Source organism: Natrix helvetica, assembly GCF_964273705.1.
Source record: "Natrix helvetica genome assembly, chromosome: 1".
NCBI classification, from domain to species: domain Eukaryota; kingdom Metazoa; phylum Chordata; class Lepidosauria; order Squamata; family Natricidae; genus Natrix; species Natrix helvetica.
Window position 1 is genome coordinate 232,732,480 of NC_138548.1, and position 12,212 is coordinate 232,744,691.

General features: G+C 36.6%; 1 protein-coding gene across 5 annotated transcripts in view; it reads left to right on the plus strand.

The window, feature by feature from the left end:
- The window catches only part of CEP112 (centrosomal protein 112), a 308,615-nt gene that overhangs the window by 120,660 nt on the left and 175,743 nt on the right, over positions 1 to 12,212 (plus strand). For all 5 annotated transcript variants that reach the window (XR_014175685.1, XM_081956682.1, XM_081956685.1 and 2 more), the window contains 2 exons: positions 323 to 458; positions 6,921 to 7,028. Coding sequence is in view for 4 of the 5 variants with exons in the window: in XM_081956682.1 (XP_081812808.1) it covers positions 323 to 458; positions 6,921 to 7,028 (244 nt within the window). In the remaining variant the exon portion in view is untranslated. The remainder of the gene's footprint in view (positions 1 to 322; positions 459 to 6,920; positions 7,029 to 12,212) is intronic.

The window sequence follows — 12,212 nt, forward strand, 5'->3', positions numbered from 1 at the left end:
ATTGTATATTGTTATATAAGGAAGGGTGAAATTCCACATGACTCAAAACTGCAATGCTTCTACAACTTTTTTGTTTTACTGGGAATTTTTAAATGGATAACTTTTTAAAGAACCCAATCCTTTTTTTGGGTGATTTCAGGTCAACTGGGGAGCAAAAATAACTTTTTGTTTTCTCCTTCAAAATATTAGTAATGAAAGGCAAGATAAGCAGCGACAGAAAATTAAAAAGGGATATTATTTTAAGCGGAGGCCATTTCTTTTATGTGAGGCCGTGCTTTTTTAGTTTGATAGTTTAACAATGAAAATCTTTTCTGCCTTCTAGGGAGAGGGAGGAGCATCTGACTCAGGTGATGGAGGCACAGAGACTACAAGCCCAGCAGGCTGATGCTGCCTTGGAGGAGTTTAAGCGGCAGGTGGAGCTGAATTCAGAAAAAGTGTATGCAGAAATGAAAGACAAGGTGAGAAGGTCACAGGGCCAGCCTTTCTGGAACTCTCTGTCACAGTGGGAGAGCGCTTTCTTGTTTTATGTGGCTAGAAACATCTGCAACATGTAACTCTTAGACTATGTAGTAGCTTTGCCTGGGAATCAGAAGAAAAAGATGTTGGCAGCTGATTAATCTTTTTAAAACATTTTCCAAAACACTCCCTGGTTTTATTATTGAATAGGATTTTTTCAAATAAATAAATTATTAACTTGCATCCTATTTGGGGGTTGGGTTTTATAGCTTATTGTTTTACTCATTCATTTTCTAAAACCCAGCTCAGTCCTTCCCTCCAGCTATCTTTCTGAAAAATATTACCTCCATTTCTAAACTCAGTGTTGCTAGGATATATCTGTGGTAGTGGAATAATGCCAAACACATTCCCTTTTTTATTAATAAACCTCTTTGTATTTCATTGTAATCTTGCAGCTAGGTAGGTAGGTAGAAAACAGCATTTCTTTTAAGGGATCATCCTTTTTGGCATAACTCCCTGATGGTAAATAAAAGAGTCAAAGCAAAATGAATAAATGTATCTTAAAATGCTGTATATTTACAGCAAATGAGGTATTTTAATAATGATAAGATACTCCTCGAAACTTTTCCCAAAGACTCCCAATTGGTTATCATTTTCATTTGTTTTATTATTTATAGGAGAGCCAGTTTGGTGTAGTGGTTAACTCATTAGACTAGAAGCCATTAGCCGTCATGACTTCTAGGTTTGCCTTACGGACAAAGCCAACTGAGTGACTTTGGGCCAGTCATTTATCTCAGCCTTAGGAAAAAGGCAGTGGCAAATCAATCTTGCCAAGAAAACTGCCAAACTGCCTAGGCAGCCACCAGGATTCAAGATTGACTTGAAGGCATCCAAAAAGAAAAAAAAATGCAAGAATATATTTAGTTGTTCGTCAAAAGCAAAAGCATATATTTGTGTCAGGTTCAACTTATTTCACAGCAGATTGAGATTTTTTGGGGTGGTGGTAAGTGGAAGGGTACCAAGACTTTTAATCACATCTGTATTTGAAACCCCAATTGCCCATTAATGTCCAGGAGTTAGTGGTGATTGTTATAGGCAGTGATGGCAAACCTTTTTTGCCTCGGGTGCCAAAAGCACATGCGTGCTATCGTGCATACTTGTGTGCCCACCCCATAATTTAATGCCACCCACGCCATGCCCCCTGTGCATGCGCACATTGCTTTCTTGGAGCCCGGGGAAGGCAAAAACCACCTCCCCAGACCCCCCCAGAGGCCTTACAGAGACCGGAAATGGCCCGTTTTCTGACTTCCAATGCGCCCGGTAGGTTCGTTTTTCACGCTCTCCAGGCTCCTAGAAAGCCTCTGGAGCCTGGGCAGAATGGGTTGCCCATTTGGCTGTTTTTCTCCCTCTGGAGTCTTCAGGAGGCTTCCCCTAAAGCCTCTGGAGGGCAAAAAACAGCCAAACATGCAAACTGGAATTCTGTTCCCAAATCGCCAAAAAAAAAAAAAAAACAGCTGAGAATCAAGCCCAAAATGTGCACTCTGGAGCTGAATGAGCAATGCTTCATGTGCCCTGAGAAATGGCTCCACATATCACCTGTGGCATGCGTGCCATCGGTTCGCCATCACGGTTATAGGCAATCTTGCCTATATACAAAATGTAAAAAGTATTGTGTACACATATCCATTTTCGGAATCTCAATGCACTAAAGAAGCATTTACATGGAAAATAAATATCAATTGTGTTTTGCTGACAAAGTAGAATTATGAGAGTTGTCACACTTCTATAAAAATAATAAAAAAGAAAAATAATAAAATAATAACTCCCCACCCCACTCACCCCGGCGATAACGCATATACTCATAACAGCCATTTAATGGCCTCAATCCTGCTCTGGGTTCCCCAGGCTCCCAAGCAGAATGACCTCTTCAGGGCCTTCCAAAAGAGTGTCAGAGTGGGAGCCAGTCTAATCTCTGGGGGATGTTCCAAATGGTGGAAGCATTGAAGATTGCCAACTGTGTGGACTTATTCCATACTTGAGGATGTGCTGAGATTTTTGTGAAAATTTCATCTTTTTAAAAAAGTATTACATGATTATTTTAGGGCCTATATTACACCCTATATTATAACATATACCAGTTCTACACTTCAGAGTTGCAGGACACTGGGACCAGGAATCATGGCCAAAGGGGAGTCCAGACGGGCATTTAGATTTCTGAAGTGGGCTTGCTTCTTTTCAACTGACAGAAAAGATTAAGATAATAGCAATAGTATTTAGACTTATATATCGCCTCACAGGGCTTTACAGCCTTCTCTAAGCAGTTTAAAGAGTCAGCATATTTTCCCCAACAATCTGGGTCCTCATTTTACCCACCTCAGAAGGATGGAAGGCCGAGTCAACCTGGTGAGATTTGATCTGCCAAATTGCAGGCAGTACTGCATTCTAACCACTGTGGCTCATATAATGGCACATTGACTCTGAAGCTTTTCTGATGATTGCTATTAAGGTTGGCACACCTGTGGTAGATTTGTTTGTGATGAAAGAAGACAACCAGTTGTCTGTCTTACGTTTAAGATACCCATGTGTAGAAACTCTGGGAACATGATTGCTGTGCTATTCAACCTGGAGAAATGGTGGTTGTGATGAGTGATGATGAGGTAAGAGAGAACAGCCTGATGGCTATTCCTTTATGTGTGGTGCAGAGCTTGATTTTCCCAGCCCCACCCCCATTGAACATTTGCATGAAGACTCAAGGAGATTTAATTTGAAAGTCTGAAGTTTAATATCAATACCATGATGATATTCAGTGTTACCCCACTTATCCAGACTGGTGATGTAATTGAGATCATATCTCAGAGCTGGAGGCTGTGAGAACAGACATAAACTGAATTGTAGCAAGATGCTGTTATTATTTTTCTGTTGAGGCTCTCTGTCTTCTCTAGTAGTTTCTTTGGATTGCAGAGTAGCATCCCGATAGAGTGAGTACATAACTTGTTTTTTTTCCTGGAGTCATGAGTCCAGCTAGAAGAAGAAGAAAGCTGTTGTCAAGGGGGCTTTCCCCCAGTTTTGATGGTATAGGACTTATGGCCCTGTTGCAATGGAAAAATCTTCATGTGAAGACTTCTGCCCTTGTCACAAGAAATTTAGACTACCGCAATCTGCTGTACATGGGGCTGACTTCAAAGTGCAATGGCCCTGTGACTTACTGCATTTATGGCAGGAATACATTACAACCACTACATTGAGCCTTATACTAGTTGCTAACAAGCTTTGAGATACAATTTTAAATGATGCTAACTGGTAAGGCTATACAGAGTTTTGGTGCCTCGTTACTTGTATAACCACATTTTCCCATTAGAATTAAGCCTTGGCCAGTTTGACCTAGATGAAATTACTATCCCTGTTTCATCTTAGAAAAATGAAGGGGCCAAGGCTTAGGAGCCCTGCTTATTGGTGGTAGTCCAGTCCTTTGAAAAGCCTCCCCCATTAACATCTGGCTAGCTCCCAACCCGATTGCCTTCTAGAAACTGCTTAGAACAGAGTTCAGGGGGAATTTGGGTTCTGATTCCATTTTAGTTTATTTATCTTTTGGTTGTTGTTTAATTTTATTTTCTGTTTTCATTATTTGCAGACCATTCTTTTATACATTGCATATTGTTTCGTGTCTTCTAAATAGTAAGGATGCTTCTGGATTTGGTGGCCTATAAATAGGGTGAATAAATAACTATAACCTTCCTAGTATCTTGTTTCAAACTGTAAGGAAAATCTCAAGAAAAAATTAAATAGTTCTGGTTGCCACTCACAGTCTGCAAATGTTTAAAGATGGAAACCAAATAATTTGATAATATAAAAAAAATCTTGAAGAATAGCTAATTATATGCTAAATGTGAGGGAGCTATGTGAAATGAATGAAAATAGGAAGGCGGATAATAGTTGAATATTAGTTGGGGGGGGGGGGAATCCTAAATAGTAAAATGGAATTTGATAGTGATATCAATTATCCAAAAAAGTAGGGTATACATGTAATAAATAACAAATATTTAGAAAGAATCTAATCAAGCTTAATATAAAAACTGGACCTATAACTTCCACCATCCTTTTCACTGTGTCCTGACACCAAAACCAGGAAGAATATGATAGGGTGCTAGGTCCATTAGAAGAGGATGACAAGTAATTTACTGAATTACTGGCAGTGCTGCTTAACTTTTTACAGGACATACTGTCGTTAGCACAACAGTGGGAAAAATAATTTGGCTGTACAAATGGGAAGAAGATTTAGTTTTCAAAAAAGTTAAACTCTTCAATAAACCTCTGAAAAAGATGTCAGAAACAAAGATGAGAATTGAGTCTTTCTCCATAGCTGAGAAGGAAATGTCCGGAATAGGATTTGCTGGTATTTTTCTTCCTTTGAAACTGTCAGAGTTTCTAGATTTTCTTTTAGTAACTCTCTTTACATATATTATGTTGTTGTTTTTATTTAAGTAGATGCATATGTAATGAAACCTCAACATACTTCTTAATAAATACAATGATACAAAAAACATGATTTCCTTGATTTTGCTGTTTCCTGACCATCGGTGCTGGCTGAGCCAAGATGGCTCACTTCCTCTTTCTTCTTTGTCTGTGAGCATGAGACTCCTCCCTTGAAAGACCTTGTTTGCCTTGATTTAATTTCCACCCCAGAGATCTCCAGGAGCCTCTTCAAACAAACTTTTTCCCTGGATTTGGAATGTTTTGATCCACCCATCTGCTTTGGTTTTGAATTAAACAACTTATTCTCCTTTGGACTTGCCTGTTTGGTGGCCTCTACCGGCTGTGCTTTCCTATGGACACCACTCCCTGTATAGAACAATAACTATCTCTGAGCTTCATGATGGGTCCAAAAAAATTACCACCTGGAAAGGCCTCATCGGCCCCAACATCTTCTACGTCCAGCCCCATTGCCCACCAGTCACAGCTGGGGTCTTTTCTACAACCTAAAGCCCCTGAAGAGAGTTCAAAGGATTTCTCTACTCAGCAGATGCTTCAGGCCCTCTTAAAGGGACAGGATGAAATGAAAAAACAGTTGCAGGACTTAAATGATCAGCTCAGAGAGATGCAACAAAAAACTACACAGAACGAACAGCAGATAGGTGTGCTGGAGGAGGATGTGGTCGGGATGAAGAGCGGCCTGGAGGCAATCCATAGGGGGAATATAGAATTTGAGAATCACATGATAAAAACGGAATTTGAAAGGATGTCTTTTTTTCTTAGGTTTCAACATTTACCAGAAGTTGAGAACGAAGATCTTAAAGAGATTATGATCACAATGTTAGCAGAATATATTAACAGAGATAAACAACAGCTTGGGTGGGATATTGATTTGATTTATAGGATTAACTCAGCCTATGCAAGAACACATAATGTTCCAAGGGAAGTTCATGTTAAATTTCTTAGAAAAACCACAAGAGATGAGGTTCTAGGAGCTCAAAGGGGAGGACCAATGAAATATAAGGATAAAGAAATAGCCATTCTTAAGCAGATCCCAAAGAAAGTAAGAGATAAGAGAAGGAAATATACCTTCTTAACAAAAAAATTATATAATAATGGGATCTGGTTTAGGTGGCTGTTACCAGAAGGCATGTTGATTTTTTGGGAGGGCAGTAGAATTAGAATTAATACAGTTGCGGAAGCAGAGGCTTTCATGAAAAAACATACTGCTCTATTAGGTGATGTGGGGAATCCTACACAAGATACAAAGCAGGGGGGGGGGGCTGAGGCTCTGCCAGTAGACGGTGGGGAAGAGGAGACAGCAAGAAGACTCAGATCACAAAAGTGAATTGAAACACTATTCCAAATGTTGTTACAATGTATTTTTAAGGAAGTGACAAAAGTAAAATGATTGAAACATACTGATGATTTGGTGTTCAACTTAAAACTGCTAATATCTATGTAAATGTTCATAGTTTTCTATTTTTCTTTTCTGTAAAAGTTGCAAGACCCGGGGGGGCTTCATCCCCCCCCACACGATGTAGCTGTCAAAATGTTCCATAACCTTTTACCCTTTTTCCTTTGTAAAATTTAATTAAAAATTTTTTTAATTAAAAAAAACATGATTTCCAAGGTAAATGCCTTTGAAAGAACACAAATGGAATGCAATAAAATCTTCAGCACTTTAAAGCCCACTGTTCTTGTTTCAATAAATAGCACTTGAGGCTTTTAGATTTTTATCAGGTGTAAAATTAGATTGTTCTTCAGTGATACAAGTTTTTCATAGAAATCTGATCAAATTTTAAATGACTAAATTTGTGCTTATTTTTTAAAATGATCTGTATTTATCTGCTTGTCACTTTACTGATAAAACATGCTTAACTCTCATTTTTAACTGTTAATGCATAATACTTTTAGAGATTTTGATGGTGTGAAAACAATTACACTATCTGCTGTTTCCATTATGAAATTACGCATTTTTGCTTACTTTGTAGATGGAAAAGGTAGAAGCAGATCTTACCAAATCAAAATCCTTCCGTGAGAAGCAGTCAAAAGACTTCTCCTGGAAGTTGGAGGAGCTGAAACAAAAACATGAACAACAGGTTAGTTAATTTTAAGAAAATGTTTCTTAATACTTTATTAAGGGAGCTAATTACTTTTTGCTGTGTCTTAGCTGTTTCCTTTTTATCAGTGATCTTGGAAGCCACTGATCTGCTTTCAAAGTGGTTCATTAACTCACAGTTATAACTTTATTCTTCTGTTTTGTACTTGAGCAAATAGTTTTAATATATCTCCAAAGTTTTTAAACTTTGTGGCTATACAGAAAAGCATAACCTATAACATAAATTCTTATAATGGGAATGAAATTATTTCCTCTATATTCTCATCTGATTTTGTTGAATAAATGAATGAACATTACCTTTTTGGTAAAAAAAAATGCATTTACCCATAAGATAAGATATTTGAGAAATAGGTAGAATAAGAGGAATGGGGAGAATAAGAGGAATAACAAAACATTTTAAAGTAAATTTAGTACAGTTCAACAAAATATATACATAATTTAACCTGGTGCTACATTGAGATACCATATGTATGGCCATTATAGAAAACTTACTTTTGGGACCTTCTTCTTCTTTTTTTTTTTACAAACGTGACAAAACAAAAAACCCTCAACAATGATAGAAAATGACTTTAAGTCTATTTAATATTTATATGTAGGTAATTAGTTCATTATTATAAGATAAAAATGCTTTATTTGTATAAGCATTTATAACAAAAAAAGCTTTTTATAATGTGACAAAGCATATCAAAAATTCAAACTGATTCCTATTAAAATCTTCTACGACAACATTTCTTCTTGTCTTTGTTCCAAAAACTGGATTTGTTTTTTGAAATCTCAGACTAGGGATACAGCCGTATTGCTCATGGGCAGGTGTTCTAGGGATATAGATTAGGATGGATTATTTGTCTTGAGCAGAGTGAGTTATCTGACTTCATTGATGAAATCCCATCTTCCCTCTCTTTGCAACAACTTGTTTTTTTTTTTTTTTGAGATACAATTTCAAAGAAAACTGGGAAATGGACAGTGGTTCCTAATTCTATAGGTCTCTAGATGTAAATATAATATATATTGTATTGAACTGTGTATGAATCTCCTTTTCGCTGCATGTGAGGGATGGAGAAATGTGTTGAAAAGAAAAAGTCTGGGGCAGAAGAACAATCCCAAAATCATCCTCCCTCCTTCCAGGGAGGATTTGATTTAAATTGAGTCATTTTAAATCACGATTTAAATCACCATTAAAAGGGCTTGATTTAAATCAACTCGATTTAAATCATAATTTTAAAAGAGCAACTGTCATCTCTGTCCTGCAGCGGCTCCTCCTCTGACCCGCTATTGACTTACCAACAGTCTCAATATTGCAGAATATATAGCCTCATGCTGCACAACTGAGCTCCATTTCATGCTGAATAAACTACATTATTAATGAATCTTAAAAAGGAAACTATCTTTAGATACTGTAGATTTTTACTCTCAAAGCATTTTATTAAAATAAATTTGATGGTGGAATCGTGGAAACTGACGAGCATGTTTGTGAGCAGTGGGCAAGCATGTGCATGCCCGTTTCATTTGCATGAGCAAATGGAGCTGAATGCATGCTTGTCAATTGCTCACATGAACCATCCCCTCTCTCCACCTCCCCAGAAAGGTTGGGGAATGCTGCACTAAAGTATGAAGTTGCATGGTGCCAAATCTAGATTGTATGGCAGATAGGGTAAAACAGAGATCCCTAAATGAAGGCAAACATGCTTGTTCCAGAATAATGTTGCAGGATCCAATTTGGGTCAGTCACCAAGCCCAGAGTTTAGTCTTCTGAGCTTTCGGAATCATGCTAGAGCCGATCCTTAGGGAACTTTTCTCTACCAGCTTAGGAGGTACTTAGAAGCTGAGGACTCGACAGCTCAAGGAAACAACAGCCAAAGTCTTAATAGCCAACTATCAATATCCCAATCAATAAATAAAAAGACACACACATAAATACTACGCATAGAACAGCCCAAAGGACACATTCCGGTAGAGAGAATTCCCTGAGGATGGGCTCCAGTATGAGTCTGAAAGCTTGGAAGACTAAAACTCTGATCCCAGTGATTGAATCAAATTAGATCCTGAAACCGAGATCCATTTTTGTAATTGTTTCAATGACTCATGAGATGTAATGCTTAGAATTGTGTTGCAATAAAATTTCCAAATTCTCTTTCATTGTTATTTCAGAGTTTTGAATGTTACAGTGTAGAACTCCAAGTTGATAGTGCTGCTTCTATAAGCAAATCCATGTGAATATTACCATTTGCCTCCCCAAAAATTGTAATAATCAATTTTCCTATCAAAGTTTGGATTGTTTCCCCATGTCCACCACTACCACAGGATAGCATTGTGATGATTTTCCATGGATTGCCATTTGATCTCTGTGTCATAATGATGAGCCCATGTTTTGTCCATGTCACAATGCTGTGGGGAAAAAATCCTCATTCTTATTGTCATAAGACAATGAAGAATTCCTTGCAGATTTCAAGTCTTCATTCTTTCAGTTCTACCATCAGCACACAAGAAGCCCATCTTCTACCAACCTTGCAGTACTGGAGAATAGTAAGGTGACCCACACAGTTTCGTGAAATGCCATACCTGACAGCATGTTTTACCTTAAGTAATCCACCGGTTGCCCTTAATTAATTTAACAGTCTTTCTAATGTGAAAGTTGTTGACTGTTGTCATATGTCATCCACTTTGTTTTTCATGATGCAATCATTAAATTTGGTGTCCCTGTGACATACAGTGTTCATAGTCATTACCATAAATAACCTGCATTCATGGTGAACTTAAATTGGAGGGTTCCTTATGCAATCCAAAATTCATTCACAGTGCTGTGCTTAAAATGATCGGATGAGTATTCATTGTAAGTGTCTGTTTCATGAAAATTAGCAACACAACTCAACTTTTTCTCACAACTTCTTATCTACTGAAATGAAAAAATAAATGTGATAAAGAACATATCAGAACTTCTAGCGTTGTCAGTACTGCAATCTGTTGGCAATTTACAACATTGGAAGCATTACTTTTATTTCAACCTTCATAGAAAATTTTAGAAGTTCTATGAATATATAGGCTTGGAAATGTTATAGAACTTGAAACATATAACCTGAACATTTCATTACTACAATCATTTTGTGTTGTAATAATTATGAAATACAAAATATTATTAGGTTAGCTTTTATTATCCTTTTTCTATTGGAATTTCTGAGTTCAGTTGATAGGGCGATTGTAAAACTTGCATCATTTGACAGAAAATTGATCATTAAGTTATAATTTTGATTCAAGTATAGATGTAAAATGCATTTGCCTTAAAGCTTCACATTAAAGAGCTTTTTCTGTATGAGGCCTCATACAATCATACAATCTTACCAGTATTTTTTTTCCAAAAATTATCGCAAATATTCCTTGCAGATAAAATTATCATAAGTGTCCCACAGATAAAAATTCTAATTTTGCATTTGAATTTTCTTCATGTTTATGGGTTTATTTTTTCTTCCAGGCCACTGGCTATCTGTGCATAAATGCTAATGTGATAAATTGGAGCAAAACAATATTTATTTGTTTATTTAAAAATGTTTAAACGGTCCAATTTCTCTGAACAGTGTACAATAAAATAAAACATATAATAGAGTGTTGTATTTGCCATGATCCACTTAATTCAACTTTCTGTTCAAACTTTATTGTGCCAAATTCCTCTAGAAGTTCATAGACATTTGAAAAGTTAATGCTAATCTCTTCACTATTGCCAGCTAGTATTTATAAATATAAAATGAATCCTGGTATTTTACTATTCAATTATTGTTGCATAGTTTATTTTGCAATGACAATAGCAGTGCAGGGCAGGGCCATAGTTTGGAATTATCTGTGCAACAGAATACAAATTATAATTATAAGTTTTATTTATTATATTATACGTTTATTTCTGCAATTAATTTTCTTTGTGGATGAGAGATTGTTTCATCAGAACCTGGAAGTTGCTTATTTGCATCCCAGTCATCAAGACTATAAAAAAGAAAGTCCCCGAGGGTAGACAAGTGTTTCATAAACAAAGTTCTTGTCTAGACAATTTCTCATGCGTTGTATCTTCCATCCTTCCAAATTTGATTCTGCTGTCCATTTCTGTCATCTTCCCATCTTTAAGTTGTGAGTAAAGCTCAGCTACAGCAAGTGATCAATTTGCCATGTTCTTTGATGTTCAGAAACAGCTTCACCTTAGTTCCTGCATGTGGCTGCTTCATGAAATTGCTGAATAGAGTCCTCTTTGGGATCGAGGGTGATGGTGTTATTTGGGTGCTTGGCCGGGATAATGAATTGGATGAGGACCTAAAGTTTGACACTCAAACCAGTAAAGCTGGCCCTAGACTGGACAAAAAGGGCTCAAGCTTTGGTGAATTTAATTTGTTTGTGTTGTCCACTTGTCAAGTGCCCACTTGTCTACTGCCACTATGGAGCTAAAAAGGATTAGAAAGATAATCTACAAAGGAAAGTAATGAAACAATAAAACATGAAATGTGCCGGGGGCTAGTCACACAACCCTTACAGTTTCAAATGGGCCAGTGACTGGGGAAGAACCAGATCTTCAAGTTCTTTTAAAATTTGGCAGGTTTGGAACCAACTGAATTTGTAGGGTTTAATTCTGAATTATATTTATGCAATTCCAAATTAGAAATATCTGGATTTTCACAGATAAAGCATCATCTTATTTTGTATCTTAGAGGGTGACAACAAGAGAGAATGCTTTTTCAGTGGTCGACCCAAATCTATAATATTTTCCTAAATAGTTTCCATACCATCTACATAGCTGGTGTTTTTTTTGATACATACAGTAGCTATGATTTTTCAGCATAGACTTTTCATTTAAGATGAATTTATTTTAAATCCTGATGGTATTTTTTGTATTGCACTTCACTATATTTAAATTTATGGATGAGAAATATTATTTCTCACCATGAAAAATAAATAAAACAATTAATAAATTACATAGCCAAAGTAATCAAATGTAAGATGTGACATGCCTATTTATTTTTTATTACTTAGGTTATTTATGGAAATAGATAATAAAAATCCAGAAAATAAATTAATTGAAGGATTTGATGTGCTGCAGTGGTACAGATGGATGCAATTTATTATCAGCCATAAAGATTATGCAGTGTCTCTTAGATACCTTTCCAGCATAGTGTAACAGAAATATGTTTGG